Source organism: Aquarana catesbeiana, linkage group LG04 (genome assembly GCF_042186555.1).
Source record: "Aquarana catesbeiana isolate 2022-GZ linkage group LG04, ASM4218655v1, whole genome shotgun sequence".
NCBI classification, from domain to species: Eukaryota; Metazoa; Chordata; class Amphibia; order Anura; family Ranidae; genus Aquarana; species Aquarana catesbeiana.
Window position 1 is genome coordinate 80,512,238 of NC_133327.1, and position 17,034 is coordinate 80,529,271.

General features: G+C 41.1%; 1 protein-coding gene across 1 annotated transcript in view; it reads right to left on the minus strand.

Annotated features, from left to right (window-relative positions):
• Nucleotides 1-642: 642 nt before the first annotated feature.
• KCNS3 (potassium voltage-gated channel modifier subfamily S member 3) overlaps nucleotides 643-17,034 on the minus strand; it is a 159,294-nt gene continuing 142,902 nt past the window's right edge. Inside the window, exon 2 of the mRNA XM_073629045.1 lies at nucleotides 643-3,229. Within this exon, the coding sequence (XP_073485146.1) occupies nucleotides 1,717-3,183 (1,467 nt within the window). The 5' untranslated portion in view covers nucleotides 3,184-3,229 and the 3' untranslated portion in view covers nucleotides 643-1,716. The remainder of the gene's footprint in view (nucleotides 3,230-17,034) is intronic.

Genomic DNA, 17,034 nt, shown 5'->3' on the forward strand with positions numbered 1-17,034 from the left:
AGTGTCCTTGCTAAAACAATTGAGAATTAGAAGGAAGACAGATGTAGACGGGTGTGTTTGGAGTAGGAGGTCCCAAAAGGGACACTATAGACCAGACTCAGTAAAACGAGGCAGCTCTGAAAACAGCCATTTTTGTTCAGTAAATTATAGCAGAAATGTCATAATTAAAATGTCAGTTATAAGAAGAGAGAAAAGATAGTGCCTATTTTGTCTAAGGGACCGAAATAACCACTGTGTGCAATTGTATGCTTCAACCCAGAAAAGAAATGTCAGCTTTTGGTGGACTTTCCTTTTAGAAAGGACCATCACTTCTGAAATACAGTGGCAAGAAAAACTATATGAACCACTTGGAATTGACTTTTTCTGCAGTAATTTGCCATAAAATGTGATCTGATCCTCATCAAAGTCACAACAATTGACAAACACAATGTATTTAAGCTGATAACACCCAGACAGTTCTAATTTCTCATTTTCATAAGAGATTCACATGCTTTTTCTTGCCACTGTATTTCAGAACTGATGGTTCTTTCTAAAAGGAAGGTCCACCAAAAGCTGACATTTCTGGACTGGGTTGAAGCTACTATAGCACACAGTGGTTACTTAGATCTCTCTTAGACACCATAGGCATTATCTCCCACTGGAGCCCCTGGCCCAATTTCTCTCACAGCTGCTGTCAGTGATCTTTTGGCATTATGCTTGAAGGATAACTGTATACAGGCAGGATTAGACAGACGACAGATACCACACAAACAGTAGACAAGTACCTCTTAGACTCAAGGATGCCTCAGCTACACTGTTCAGCTTGCATATAGGTAGGATAGTGTTTACAACCTCTTATGGCATTACTGAGCAGTCGGGACATAAGGTTTTCTGTAATTTCCTATAAGCTACCATAATGCAGACACTGTGCATCAATTTATAAATGCTAAACAACAACTGCTGTACAATCAACCACTCTGGAGGCTGCATCTTCTGTGCAGGGTCATGGAGACATTGCTGAGCTCCCCAGGTACCGGATTGTTTCCGTTGCAGACTATCAAAGGCCTAAAGAGAATGTGCAGTTACTACTTAAAAATGGATCTGTGCTTTGCCCAAAAAGTGTGATGCAATAGGTCCAGTTTAATTCTGATCTGCACATACACACAAACTTACCTTCCCTTTTCTCCTCCACCTCTGTGTTTAACTGTCAGGAGTGGAAGTGGCTATGGCTACAAGTCACCAGAGCCATAGCTTACACTGGGCTATGGACTCCCTGTGTGACAGAGTTGATTGGCACAACACTTTACCAGGGAGTGAGTCACATGCTCCTCCATACCCAGAAGTATTTTCATACCCAGAAGTACTTTGGCATGGTGGAAAAGGAAAAAATAAAAAGTAAGTGTATGCTGATGGAGGGGGGGGGGTTTAAAGCAACTTTGTTTGCCCTGAATGAGTCTTATCCTTTACCCCAATTAATTCCACATAGACATGGGTGACAACCTTGTTGCCACATAAATACAACAGCAATGGGCACATTTGTGGTGATGTAATAAGCACATGGCTAAAGCCATGGGAAAATGTAAACAGTCAGCATACTATGTTGTAGTAAGCTGTTTTCCAACCTGCACTGAATAATCAGTTCTGGGTGGACTTAACCAACATAATTCAAATGAGGAGGTAGTAATCAGTGATGATGATAAATCATAACAAGCATGGCAAACGACAGAACCTTATTTGTCATTTGAATGTGGCAATATAAGCATCATCAAGTTCTTGGATACTAGAGGCATCTGTGGAGTCATTACTTGCGATAATCCCTACAGACGAGAGACTGGAAATGAAGGAATTCATCCTTCTTGCATATATATCTCTTATATTAAAATAAGGAAGGTCATTAAACTTTTCTTTTTGTTCATCTTCATTGCAGCCATCTACATCTATTGCTTTCTGCTTTTGATAGTATTTAGAAAACTTGTTAAAAATGATTGTTATTGGAAGAGCAACTACTAGTATGCCACAAAGAATGCAGACACTGCCCACAAGCTTTCCATATAGTGTAACAGGGTGAGTGTCTCCGTAGCCAACTGTAGTCATGCTAATGGTGGCCCACCACCAGCAGATAGGGATGTTCTCAAGAGTGGATAATTCATCATCTTTTTCCAGATAATAAACCAGGACTGAGAATATTGAAATCCCAACAGCCAAAAATAGGAGCAGAAGCCCAACTTCATGGTAACTGTGTCTTAAAGTTGCTCCTAAAGACCTCAACCCAACAGAGTGTCTTGCAAGTTTTAAAATTCTAAAAATCCTCATCAGTCGCAGGATCTGGACAACCTTTCCCATGTTCTCAATGCCCTCATTTTCTTCATCCTGGCTGTCCAGAACCAGGGTGGCAAAAAAAGGGATTATAGAGACAAAATCTATGATATTCATAGGGTTCTTCCAAAACTTCTTCTGAGAAGGAGCTACAGAGAGCCGAAGAACAAGTTCTGTAGTAAACCAAACAATGCATATAATTTCCACCACTGCGAGGACTGGATCTTCAAGTTCTCGGTCATTGTTATCTAGCTTTTGGAATTCTGGCATGCTATGGATGCACATGGCTACTATTGACGTTAAGACCACACTTAAAGAAGAAATAGCGAAAAGCTTTGCTGATAAAGAAAATGCAGGGTTTTCCAGACGGATCCATACTTTTCTGCGAAGGTTTCCAAACTTTAAGGAATCAAACAACTCCAGTTCCTTCTCAAAAACAGAGGACTGGTCAGAGGAGGAGCCCACACTGATGACATCACTCCTCTGATCCCAATCCTTTTCTGAGATAATTTCCTTTTTTTCCTGATATTTGTTGCTACAACAAGAATCAATAAAAAGTTCATTAATACCCCAGTATTCAATTTCTTGGCAAAATGAAAACACACACAGCTCTTCCATTAAGTGGAGTTTTCCTGTGTAGTAAAAGTTCAAGATATATCTAAATAGGGAAGGGTTCCTGTCAAAGTAATATTCCTTGTCAACAACATTATAGTCATCACAGAGTTCAAGTATGGCTTCTTCTGAATGGCAATTGAGTAGTTTCCCCAGTCTTGTGTGAGGAAATCTTAACAAAGTTCTTTGGGCTACTGACTGCTTAAAGCCCCCAACATTTAGCTTCACCACCTCCTCATCACCTTTATTTCGATGGAAGAATTCTCCATACACCATCTTGACAGCTTGTATTGTTCTGTAAACTGGAGAGACTACATTTCACCTAGGTAAAAGAAAAGTCCATTAGATTATGTTTGATCACAGTGACATTATCTAAATTAAATACTTATATATACAATACCTTGAAAAAGTATTCATACCCTTTGAAATTTTCCAAATTTTGTCATGTTACAACCAGAAACGTAAATGTATTTTATTGGGATTTTATGTGATAGACCAACACAAAGTGGCACATAATTGTGAAGTAGAAGGGAAATGATAAGTGGTTTTCAAAATTTGTAAAAAAGAAATGTATGAAAATTGTGGCTTGCATTTGTATTCAGCCCCCTTTACTCTGATACCCCTAACTAAAATCTGGTGGAACCAATTACCTTTAGAAGTCACTTAATTAGTAAATAGAGTGCACCTGTGTGCAATTTAATCTCAGTATAAATACAGCTGTTCTGTGAAGCGCTCAGAGGTTTGATAGAGAACCTTAGTGAACAAACAGCATCACAAAGGCCAAGCAACACACCAGACAGCCAGGGAAAAAGTTGTGGAGAAGTTTAAAGCAGGGTTAGGTTATATAAAAATATCCCAAGCTTTGAACATCTCACAGAGCACTGTTCAATCCATCATCCGAAAATGGAAGGAGTATGGCACAACTGCAAACCTACCAAGATCTGGTCGTCCACCTAAACTGACAGGCTGGGCAAGGAGAGCATTAATCAGAGAAGCAGCCAAGAGGCCCATGGTAACTCTGGAGAAGCTGCAGAAATCCACAGCTCAGGTGGGAGAATCTGTCCACAGGACAACTGTGAGTCGTGCTCTCCACAAATCTGGCCTTTATGGAACAGTGGCAAGAAGAAAGCCATCTTTGAAAGAAGCCATAAGAAGTCCCGTTTGCAGTTTGTGAGAAGCCATGTGGGGTACAAAGCATGTGGAAGAAGGTGCTCTGGTCAAATGAGACCAAAATTGAACTTTTTGGCCTAAAAGCAAAACGCTATGTGTAGCGGAAAACTAACACTGAACATCACCTTGAACGCACCAATCCCACCATGAGACATGGTGGTGGCAGCATCATGTTGACAGGGAAGCTGGTCAGAGTTGATGTGAAGATGGATGGAGCCAAACACAGGGGGCTGAGGTTCACCTTCCAGCAGGACAGCGACCCTAAACATACAGCCAGAGCTACAATGGAATGGTTTAGATCAAAGCATATTTATGTGTTAGAATAGCCCAGTCAAAGGCCAAACCTTAATCCAATTGAGGATCTGTGGCAAGACTTGAAAATTGTTGTTCACAGTTGCTCTCCATGCAATCTGACAGAGTTTGAGCTATTTTGCAAAGAAGAATGGGCAAAAATTTCACTCTCTAGATGTGCAAAGCTGGTAGAGACATCCCAAAATGACTTGCAGCTGTAATTGCAGCGAAAGGTGGTTCTACAAAGTATTGAAAAAAATGTTGAAAACCATTTATCATTTTCCTTCTACTTCACAATTATATGCCACTTTGTGTTGGTCTATCACATAAAATTCCAATAAAATAAATTTATGTTTTTTGATTGTAACATGACAAAATTTGGAAAATTTCAAGGGGTGTGAACACTTTTTCAAGACACTGTATAAATGTGTACTTAACACTTTGGCCTTTGTATTAAGGGGCAGCTCACCAGGTGATTTTAGCTGTAGGGGGGAATCTGGTGGGTGGTCTTGATAATTTTATCAAAAAGTTCTCCTGGTCATAGTTATTAGTTCCATGCACCATTGACCAGCAAGTGCGACAGAGACTACCTAGTCAAATTGAGAGCATCACCATATATACACCTTGTCTAAATACAGAAAAATCTACTTATCATGGCTCATATGCCTTATCCTAACTCCATACCCATAATACTAATCCCTCCATACCCCTCTCCTCCCTCATATCTCTTCCTCACCTTCTCACATCTACTCATCCCCAACCTCCTGCTTCCTCTCCTTCCACTTTCTATACCCCTCTCAGACAGGGATAATGAATCCATACACTGGCCTGCTTGATGTCAAAGCGCCTACTCGCATTTTTTACCTCTTTATTTTGAGTACATTGAGGACATTGCTTCCCTTGATACACTACTGCTCCAGCTTAAGACCTGTGGAGTACACAACCTCCACATAGGAACTCATGTTCTCCCTATACCCCCTTACCACCCCATCATCATCTTCCATGCCTCATCATCTATCTTTTTCCTTTCAAAAAGCGGGGGAGCATCTATCTTCACTGCTCCTTCACTGCTTCAAAGATGCTGCTTGCGGGACTTTTTTTAGTGTCCTGCCAACGCACCGCTCCCTCTGGCTTTCACACTGGAGAGACAAGACAGATGAGGCTCTTTACAGGCGCTATACAGGCGCTATTTTTAGCGCTGTATCGCCTGTAAAGCGCCTCGGTGTTAAAGGGGTCTAAGAGTACATCCATACTTATGGTGGTGGTCTACTCACAAGGTGGAGGAATTAAGTGAACAAGAATATTTGCACATATATAATAGTGTGAAGGCATTACATTGGTGCCGTATTGAAGACACATGGACTAACTTTGCACTTTATTAAACTATATATTATTTATTTATTTTAATTTTTTTCACTTAAGCGCAAGACATTGTTTATTAAACTCTTAGCGAAACATACCCTAGGCTGATTTATTTTCCCAATGTACTAACTGCATCTGAGAGAGGTGGGGTCGTTTGGCTCAGCCTATCCCCAACTAATCCACCTCTCTCTCCCCTCTACCTTATGCCCCCTTTTTTTCTCTTTTTCTTTTTCCCTTCTCTCCTGTCTTTCTTTTTCATGGGCCTTGAGCCCTAATATCAACAGTTATCTGCTTTCATCCTTAACCTGCCAACTCCTTTTACAACTACTCAAAACAGGAACTCGGTTCTTAGGCACTCTGTTCAGTAAAGACTAATTACCCCACTATATCCTTTACCATGATTGTTCAAACCCTTTTGAACTTACACATTACTTTTGATGTTCTGCTGTACCCTCTTCTACTTAGTGTACGTATTCATGATACTGAATGATTCATTGTACTCATGGGGATGGTTACCCCTTCCTAACTGTAACATTCTGTTTCCTCTCTTGAGGATCTATCTACATTTGTTGTCTTGCTGCTTGTCTTATAAAACCTTAATAAAACTTTGTGGAAACTACTTGTTTTAAACTTTTTTTTACATTTCTTCAGTTAGTTACTGGTTACTGGTCATACATCCCAGGAATCTTCAGGAGGGGAGGAGTTTTTTTTAAGCTATTCACACCCTCCTGCCTGCAATTCCAAGCTATGGGCAGATGGATTCCAGGAAGTAAATGCTATATGAATCATCTGCCATTACGTAAGATGTCCATGACCAGAAATGCTAGGGGGTGTTTTTCAAAAAGATTTCTTATCAAAATAAAGCATTAAGACATGAATGGATGGGGGAGTTTAAATATCAAAATGAATAACATATGTGGCAACACATTTGTGGCTTGTGGTGCTCAGATGCAGTGTGGTTCGACTTCAAAAACCCCTCCAATATCACTACTAGCTAGAGGACACGCAAATCACATTGTTTGGATCCCAATGGTTCATCGCCTCCCTCCATCTGCCTTCTGCCACACCACAGTTAGCGTGAGACCTTAAAGGCTTGCAAACTCTAAACAATAAAGTATGTTTTTCGGTCCCTTTTATTCTTTTAACCATACCATTAAAAGCGTTTTTGTTATAGCTATTTGATAAATACAAAAAAAAAAAATAACTGTGCACTTGCTGGAATTCTTGTAAAATTATACATTCTTGTATTGCCTGCCCATGCTGAGTGTTATCAACTACAGTTTTCTAAGGATACGTGTTTTAACCACTTGACCTTTGGAAGATTTACTCCCCTTCATGACCAGGCCATTTTTTTTGCGATACGGCACAATTGTGCAGTCGTGCAACGCTGTATTTAAACACAATTTATGTCATTTTTTCCCACAAATAGAGCTTTCATTTGGTGGTATTTGATCACTTCTGCGGTTTTTATTTTTTATGCTATAAACAAAAAAAGACAGACAATTTTTTTTTTTTTTAAACTGTATTTTTTACTTTCTGCTATAAAACCTATCCAATAAAAAAAATGGAGAAAAATCGAATTTCTTCATCAATTTAGACCAATATGTATTCTGCTACATATTTTTGGCAAAAAAAATCCCAATAAGTGTATATTGATTTTTTTGTGCAAAAGTTATAGCGTCTACAAACTATGGAATATTTTATATTTTTTTTACTACTAATGGCGGCGATCAGCGACTTATAGCGGGACTGCAATATTGTAGGGACCAGTGACACTAATACAGTGATCAGTGCTAAAAATATGCACTGTTACTGTACTAATGACACTGTAAGGGGTTAACATCAGGGATGATCAAAGAGTTAACTGTGTGCCTGACCACTGCTTTACTACTGTGGGGGAGGTGCTTGTACTAGGAGAAGGCAACAAAAAACCACCAGCCACCACTGTTCCCTAGTCTACTAAAAAGAGCTTGCATTGATGTCTTCCCCAATGGGAAATCACTGATATTCCAACAATCCCACACTTTAAAGTAGTTGTAAACCCTGTTACACCACTTTTACATACAGGTAAGCCTATAATAAGGTTTACCTGTTGGTACCGTGAATATATCCTAAACTTGCACAGTTTAGGAGATATTCACTGTATCCGCATGTGCCGACGGCACATGAGCAATGAAGAAACGGCCTGCTCATGCCGTTTCTTCAGTAGCCGTGCTGTGACCAGCGGCTCCCGCGTGCATGCGCGGGTGTGACATCATCGCTGCTCTGTCCAATCACAGCGCCGGAGCTCGGGAACCTAGAAATATGTCTCTGGTCACCGCGGAGTGCGGGGACTGCTGCAACAACTTTGAGCTAAGGTAAATATTTTATAATGAGCTCATATACTAGCTCATTATGTGATGTGCTGAGCCAGGATTTGTGACCACCCTGGTGAACCAACAACCCCACAAGAATTGGACACTTACCAGAGCAAAAGGACCATACTACAGAGTCAAATAAGCTTGAAGTTGGTATCTTGTCATCAAGGGCCTTGATAAGCACCCCCTGGTTAGAGTTTCACACGTCTCCAGCTTTTCAGCATACATTCAGTCAGTGTCCTCTATATACTCCACAGAAGTGACCATGAAATTGTGATAGGGAAACCCACATAGCGTAAAACGATATAAAATTTTATTGAGGCTCAAAAAGATACATAAAACTACTCACATTTTCAAAATCAATATGCGCTTGATATCAAAAACATTCCCGGGCAATGTTAAAAGCAACCCAAACATAGAGACCAATGTGACGACGTCATGTGTGTTTCATTAAAACTGACCCCATTGGGGGCACAAAACGCTACGCGAGTCACCACGTTGAACCACTCCATATAATGGGGGATGAGCCCTAAAACTGCTGATCAAATCAGGCCTCCTTTTCATTCCAAAATAGCTCACCAGACTTGTCAGTCTCATTTTTATATTAAAGATGGCCGATGGAGCCGTGGCTTGCAGGGAGACCAGGCCTCAGTTCCAATTGAAGATGGCCAGACTTCCCAGCCTCATTCTGGTAAACAAAATAGCCAACCAACCGAGCCGTGGTTTGCGCACAAACCAAGACTCGGTTTAATTTCAAGATGGTGCACCACACTCTCCAAAAAACTCAAGCCTCTACCTGATATAGCTTAGAAAGAAGACCTGAACCTCACTTTCCTATCAAAAATATCCAAATCTCCAGGAAAAAATATATGTAAATATTGGACCTTATCGATTGGTTCACTAATGAAAAACATGTGTGCAAAAAGTAAAAAAAGAATATTGATCAATTGAAGTCGAATATGCTCTAAAAACTGTCCACATTTATACAAGAAAAGGGAAGGAACATTTAGAATAGGGTATGCTAGCGATGGTGTGAAACTCTAACCAGGGGGTTCTTATTAAGGCCCTTGATGTCCAGATACCAACTACAAGCTGATTTGACTCTGTAGTAGGGTCCTTTTGCTCTGGTAAGAGTCCAATTATTGGTATGATAATGTAGATATTCGTCAGCACACCAAGGATCTTCAATTTCTTCCAAATGTGTTTTTATTAAAGAAAGATCACATCACAAAACAGTGTAGTACACTGGCAGGCATGTGAGAAGTGTATGCAGTTGTGCAGAAGCATTTAAGTAAAAATCCACCAATCAAAACCAGAGAGCAAATGGGCAGCTCCACTCCCTCATTTGGAAATCTCTTTTTTAGTTATCTCGAGGAATGTCACATTTATCTTTCTGCCATTTTTCTGACCATATAAAATGTTGGCTTAGATATATAGATGATATAAATAGATAGAAAGATATTCCTAATTTGGGTTGGTGATGAGGTGAGTTTTTTTGACTGTATAGATTTCTTGAATAGCATCTTTCCTGGGGTTGTGTTTAATCCAGAAATCTCACCTTGCAACATTCCGTTCCTTGGTGTAATGATTACCAGATCTCAAGGTTCATTAACTGCATCTCTATATACTAAACCTACAGACAGGAACGTGCTACTACATTACCAAAGTGCGCATCCAAAGCACCTCCTCAATAGCTTGCCTATTTCTCAGTTCATGAGGGTCTCAAGGACCTGTTCAGATGTGAACGGTAGACAACAATAGCTGAATAGAATGTACAATACATTTTTAGAATGAGGATATCCTATGAACTTACTTAATCAGGCATTGGCTAAGTTCGTAGCCGATCACACCAGAGCCACTGAACAAACGGATCGAACAGTGTTTATACACACATTCAATCGCAAGCCTGAACAGATAAAGAAGGCAGTGACACATAATCTGCACCTCCTGCAAGCTGACAGTACTCTAACACCTAAACTTAAAAAGACGCCTCTGTTTGCGCATAAGCGTAACAAGACGCTATGTGATTCTCTAGTCCAGGCTGACCCTAGGCACAAGTACATACAGACTCCACCCAGAAAAACAGGTTGCTACAAATGTCATAACGGTAATGTTTGCAACTCACTTATTTGTGGTGAATATTTCACGCACCCACACAAAGGTAATCAATAACGTATACGAGAATATCTGAACTGCAACACTGAGTATTGTGTTTATATTTTCAAATGCCCCTGTGCACTTGCATATGTGGGCAAAACCACTTACAAAAGCTAAGAATCATGAACAGATTGATGTTAATAAACCAGTTGCTGTACACTATGTGAACCACAAGCATCAGACACTCGAACTAAGGGGCATGACTATTGAACATCTTGAACATGTTCAACAACCAATTAGAGGTGGAGATTGTGACCGCCTCCTCTTGCAATGTGAGGCTTTCTGGATTCGTACCTTTGGTATGGTATAATCTGGGGAAGGGACTCAATACCAACCTATCTTTTTCGTGTTTTCTTGATGAGAGGTGAAATTGTTAGTATGATCAGGGCCATTTGGGCCATTTGCTCTCTGGATCTGATTGGTGGATTTTCACTTAAATACTTCTGCACAACTGCATGCCTGACAAAGGGGTCCTGCGTGATTCTGAAACATTGCACTACACTGTTTTGTGATGTGATCTTTCTTTAATAAAAAAACGTTTGGACAAAATCGAAGATCCTTGATGTACTGGCAAATATCTACATCATTGTTCAGTTCCAGTATCCAGCTGGCGGTCGCTACAGCATGCGATACTTTAAGAGCTCATTCCAGGAATGTGTGCAATGGGAATATGGACCATGTGCAATTCTTGTGGTGGTGACGGTTCCCCAGGGTGGTCACAAATCCTGGCTCAGCACATCAGTTTCTGGCATCACAGTGGTGTTTTTTTTTAAAACTGTATTTATTACAGCATCTACACATATCTGAGTTTCTACTTTTGTCACAAATAAACGATCAAGGGGTTAAAATGGCGCACAATGGAGGTAGCCGGGTACATATAACTAAAAATGGTGGGGGGGAAGGGGGTGGGTTGGGGGTTCCTGAGAGGGGGAACTTGATGGTGGTAGTTAATGTTTCACAACAAGTTCAGGTATTAGTCCATGTAAGGATAAAATGATGCTGAATAAATGGAAGGCAGCCAGTCTATAAAAGCTAGAAGAAGCTCTGGAACAATAAAAAAGAAAGAAGGACGGCGCCCTCTAAGTGCAGCATGTATGTTAAAAATATTTATTACAATAAATAAAAGCACTCACATTTGAGTTGCTAAAAACCAGCATGTAAAGTAGTTGCATCCGCGTGCTCTCGGGGGGATGTGGGTGTCACGGGGCAGTGGGGGGGGTTCCTGGGATGTGAGTCCTGTGACCTGGGTCCTGGTAGCTGTTCCGGTGGTGCCAAGGGTCCTCAGAGCCTCCGGGCGGCCAGGATATTGGTCATGGATCCTCATGGAGCACGGAGCATGCGTGCTCCTTCATCAGGCTAGGAGCACGCATGCTCCGAAAGCGAAGCACTGCCCGCCTCACCCCGCTCCCGGAAGTGAAGACGCAGGTCAGCACGGCGCTCCACGGAGGATCCATGACCGACATCCTGGCCGCCCGGAGGCTCTGAGGACCCTCGGCACCACCGGAACAGCTACCAGGACCCAGGTCACAGGACTCACATCCCAGGAACCCCCCCACTGGCCCGTGACACCCACATCCCCCGAGAGCACGCGGATGAAACTACTTTACATGCTGGTTTTTAGCAACTCAAATGTGAGTGTTTTTATCTATTGTAATAAATATTTTTGACATACATGCTGCACTTAGAGGGCGCCGTCCTTCTTTCTTTTCTACTTTTGTCACAGAATGCTTATTATGGGCTTCACTATCACCAGTTTTATTTTTATTGTTTTGACATTGAGGGTTCTTTTTTTAGTCTGCATACTTGTTCCAAGTAATGACTCAAGAAGTATTGAAGCAAGAAGATTAAAACCTGCTCTGTGCAACAATATTGTACAAAGGGTTCCTTAACTCTTCTCCTGGCAGTCCCCGCCACATTGTCAGCTTCTGACAGGAGGCACCTTCACTCCCAGAACACCTACAATGCAGAACTTTAAACTGGTAAGGTATCCACTGTACCCCTTTACTAGTTCACTTTGGGTGGTAAAATTTTATCATGTTACGTTTATATCCACTTAACAACCGCTCGCCCGCATTGTACTGCAGACTTGTATGTCACTGCCTACTTCCAGGTTTAGGGTGCATGCATGCGCGCCCCCCGGCCGGCTCCTGCTGTGATTGTACACAGCGGGAGCCTGTCAGCAAGTCCTGGCCAAATATTCACAGCCGGGATGTGCTGATCAGCTGTGTATATTCACAGCACAGATCTCTGTGTTGAAATTCAACACAGTGCTCTGTACACGGGAGGGATCTATCAGTTTCTGTCAGAAATTAAGAGATTATTAGTAAGAAGCAGCACACTGTACACACATTACACATAATTAAGCCCATATTTAACTCCTTGATTGCCTTAGATGTTAACCCCTTCCCAGCCAGAGTCATTAGTACAGCGACAGTGCATATTTTTAGCACTGATCACTGTAATATTGTCACTGATGATGTTAGTGCCAATTAGTCAGTCCCCCTCCCTCCAGTGTCGGATTGTTTGCCGCAATATCATAAAGTCTCGTCATAAGTCGTTAAATACCACCATTAGTACTGTAAAAAGAATTAAAAAAATTAAAATTCCAGTATATATATATATATACCATAGTTTGTAGACGCTATAACTTTCACACAATCAAATCAATATACACCTATTGGGATTTTTTTCTATCAAAAGCATTATGCAGAATACATTTTGACAAAAATTTATGAAGAAATTAGATTTTTTTAAATTTATTGGATATATTTTTAAAAATATTGTATTTTTTCAAAATTTTCTCTCTTTTCTCATTTATATCGGCAAAAAAAAACAAAAAGCAAAACACAGTGGTGATCACATACCACTAAAAGAAGGCTCTATTTGTGTGAAAAAGTAATATAAATTAAGTTTAGGTACAGCATTGCATGACCACGCAATCAGCAGTTAAGTTAGCACATTGCCGAATAGCAAAAAAATGGCCTGGTTATGAAGGGGGTACAATCTTCTGGAGCTAAGGTGGATATTATGATGTTATTAAATTACATTTATTATATTGCTGACAACAATGATTATGCAACCTTTGTAATCCTGTAAATCTTTCAATAAATATATTGAACATTAAACAAAAATGCAGTGGATTAAACCAAAAAAATGTATAATCCTGGTGGCTTCTATCAACCAACTGGTGGCCATGGGGTTCACATTTTCAGCACAATTTAGACTTAGTGAGGAGCCCAAAGAACCATCCTACCAGTTTACACTGAGGACGAGAAAACTGGGACTAGAAAAATGTGTTTTTAACTTATCCCACATTTCTAGGAGCCTGAAAATGTGTTTAAAATGTTTGTATAGTGGACCTTTTTAGAATGAGCTATGCTGGGGCGAAGTGGTTTGAACACACAGTGATGACTGGACATTTTTTTTTTCTGCAGTAAAATGTATACATGGAGTTGAATGCCTCAATGACACAAAGTCACGTTCAAGCTGAGTTCTGTCAGAGGAAAAGATTCAGACCCACATCATGCATTTATAGCACACATTGATATTTTCACCTTAAATAACGAGCATGAGGTTTTTTCCCCCTGAATTCTTAACTATAAGCATGAAGTAACCTTTAACTCCTTTTGTAATTACTATAAAAAAATCCTCTATGCATCAATGATTTCCAATTTTTCCTTGACTGACATTTCCTTACACTTTCCGCAGACCTCTTTTATAGAATGCCGTGCCTCTTCACTGCTTTCATTATTTCTGAAAGGGTATTTGCACAAAGCGTAGACCTTTACTTAAACTGTTTCTGTTTTCTAACCTTTAATACAATAAGCATAGATTTATAGTGGTTGCCAATGGTTTCACCTAAACTGGACCAAACATCAGGTATACTTTTTAATCTTAAGGGCATACATGCTAACCAATGTGTAGGTGTAATGCTTACAGGTGTCAAAGTACTCCCTCTGACAATGTCTGTATCTACTTTTAGTCCCAGACTGGCCATAGGACACACCAGGCATTTACCCGATGGGACGGGGCTGCCGGGCTGCATGTTCCGGGGCCGGAACAAGGGGTGGAGGGAGGGCGCCAGTAATGTTGCTAGCACCGGGCATCCAGCCCTGGGCACAGCTGGTGTAATGTGGTGGGAGGGGCACCAGTAACGTTGCTAGTGCCGGGCATCCAGCCGCTGTCCTGCTTCAATAGCTGGAACCCACATCATTCCTTACCACCTGTCTTGCTAGTAAAACAGAGCCGGGGAAGCTTCCCCTGGGCTCCTCCTTGACCATGATGTGCTCTATGAGAAAAGATGAGGGGGAGCCTGAAAGGATGAACATCTCCCTCCCAGGTATTGAGCCACGAGGTATACACAGTCTGAGAGCTGTGTATGGATGAAATGGCAGTGGTCTTTGATCGATGACAGAAGAGTAAAGTAGAGAAGGTATGAAAGGATGAAAGGATGTGGAGGGGGGGCAGTCAAAGAGAGGTAGGGTAGGCATTGATAGAAAAGAATTATAGTGACTAGAGAGGGACATGGAGGTGGAAAGAAGAGAAGAAGAATGATTCCTAGAGGAGTATGGCAAGGATGAGGGTAAAGGAGAATGTTCAGGGTGCAGATCATGCATTTATAGAGCACAAGGATCTATATACTATATATTGTCCCTATGACAAAGAGATCTGCCTATCCTTATAATAATCATCAGTGGTTGCCCCGATTTCGTGAAAGATTCAGCAAGATGTCTTTATTGAACACACGGCAGTAAATTATATTTTGCCACTTATATGGTCTTCAGATAATAATACAAGCTATGTATTACAAAATACAGGATAACTCTTGGCTAATTAATAATATATGAACTACGATGAATGAAATGAAAATATCTGTAAATTTAATTGTATGTCAATCGTTCTTGGTTTCCTGGCTCTGGTAGAGGTGATATGGAAATTACCAGGCCTCTGACTGCCAACATGCGTGCTTTGCTGCCCTGTCCATCTGTCATTATGTGTGAGCAGTTCTGTGAATATAAGCAATGAATATGGAAGTCTGGGTTTCGTAAATTCCTGGCTGGCCCAAGGCATAAGCAGCTGCACAGCCAGCCAAAGCCAGCAAGTGGTCCCCTGGTAGCCTATAAGAATTGATATTGCTGCACAGTTATATTACCATGTATGAAATGAACAGCATGGAAAAAGACAAACCTTGGCACTGTGGTGGAACCAGCTCATCCATTAGAGCAAGTTTCACACATTGCCGTAGGCTGCTTTGGTGTGATAGCTCATATAAGAACAAAAATTGTATTATTAGCACTCCACTGTAGCTAAATCACAATTAAACCATTATTCACCAACACATAATGCACGCAACATTTTCGGGCCACTGAGGACCCTTTCCTGCCTTGGAAAAGGGCCTTAGTGGCTCCGAAACATTGCATGCATTACAAGGTGGCAGATAAAAGTTTAACCTATATTTTGCTACCACAATAAGCTGGTGATCTTTCAACTTTGGACTATGTTTGTAATAGGACCATCTATCAACTAATCTCAGCACCCATCTTCCTCGATGGTTTATGGCTTAACGGAGTACACTGGTTCATATTGACTCTTTGGTCATATACTGTATGAAGTCTTCCCTGAGTGGTTATTTGAAGGTTGTTTATTATCAAAATGAAGTCTGATATTCGGCTTAAGGGTTTTTGAAACTTGGGCTCAATACATCACTATTGTAAAGTTCATAAAAAAATAGAATGGAACGATCCAGTGGTGGCCGGTGGTAATTTTTTTGGGGGCGGCAAACAGTAACACCATCCATCCCTGGTCGGTCGGGAGGCGGTGGCTTCCATTTACTCCCTCCTCCTCGGCGGCCAATCGGGACTCTTCTTTTTTCGGCCAATCGGAAAACAGGTCCCGCTTCTGATTGGCCAGATTGAGGATCAGTGTTTCAATAGCGAATATTCATTCACTGTTGTAACACCTGGGTGGGCTCATAGCGCAATGCTCTGTGCCCGGGGCCCACACTATTTTGAAGCCTATTAGAGCTTCAGGCTCTAATCAGGTGCTTCAAAAAAACTCCCCCCCCGCAGCTATAATTCATGCGCCAGGCGTCCTAAAAGGGGCCGGATGCATGAATAGGGGGTGGCGGCGGTGGATAGAGGGGGCGGCCCTAATGGACGGGCCACCACTGAAACGATTTTTAGTGACTAATGAAAACTTCTGTTTACATAATTTTTTTAATTCTACCTCTAAGAATGTGTTGCATTATTACCTGGAGATTACAATATATGGATGCACTTGAAGGATGTTGCGAGTCCAGACTGGAGAACATTTTTGCGCCGATCAGTACCCCACTGTGTCTAGACAATCCAATGTCACTAAACATTTTTGGAAGGTGCATAGAGGCAATATGGATTTTTTTTCTTTCCACACTATTGAGTGTATTAAAGCAGTAGTAACCCTAAAAAAAAAATGTTCCTGTTCTTTAAAGCATGATCTATAGCATAGTGTTTCTGCAGTGTAATTTTCACTTTCTATGTTGTATAACACCTGGTTGATCCTGCCTGTTACTGTGTACTGACCATGGTATTCATAGCTGCTGATCCATGATACTGTAGTCAGTTTACATCCCTCCGTCATCTCATTGTGTGTTCAGTCTCTCCCCCTCCCTCCCTGTCTGTCAGTTCAGTAGTCTGTGTTGTGAGAGTCGATCTCCTCCCCACCCCTCCCCTCCTGCTGCTACTCCTCTATGGCTGTAAAGTAATGTATGTAAATCACTTCTATTCCCTCTGTTTTAGGAAGATATTAAGTA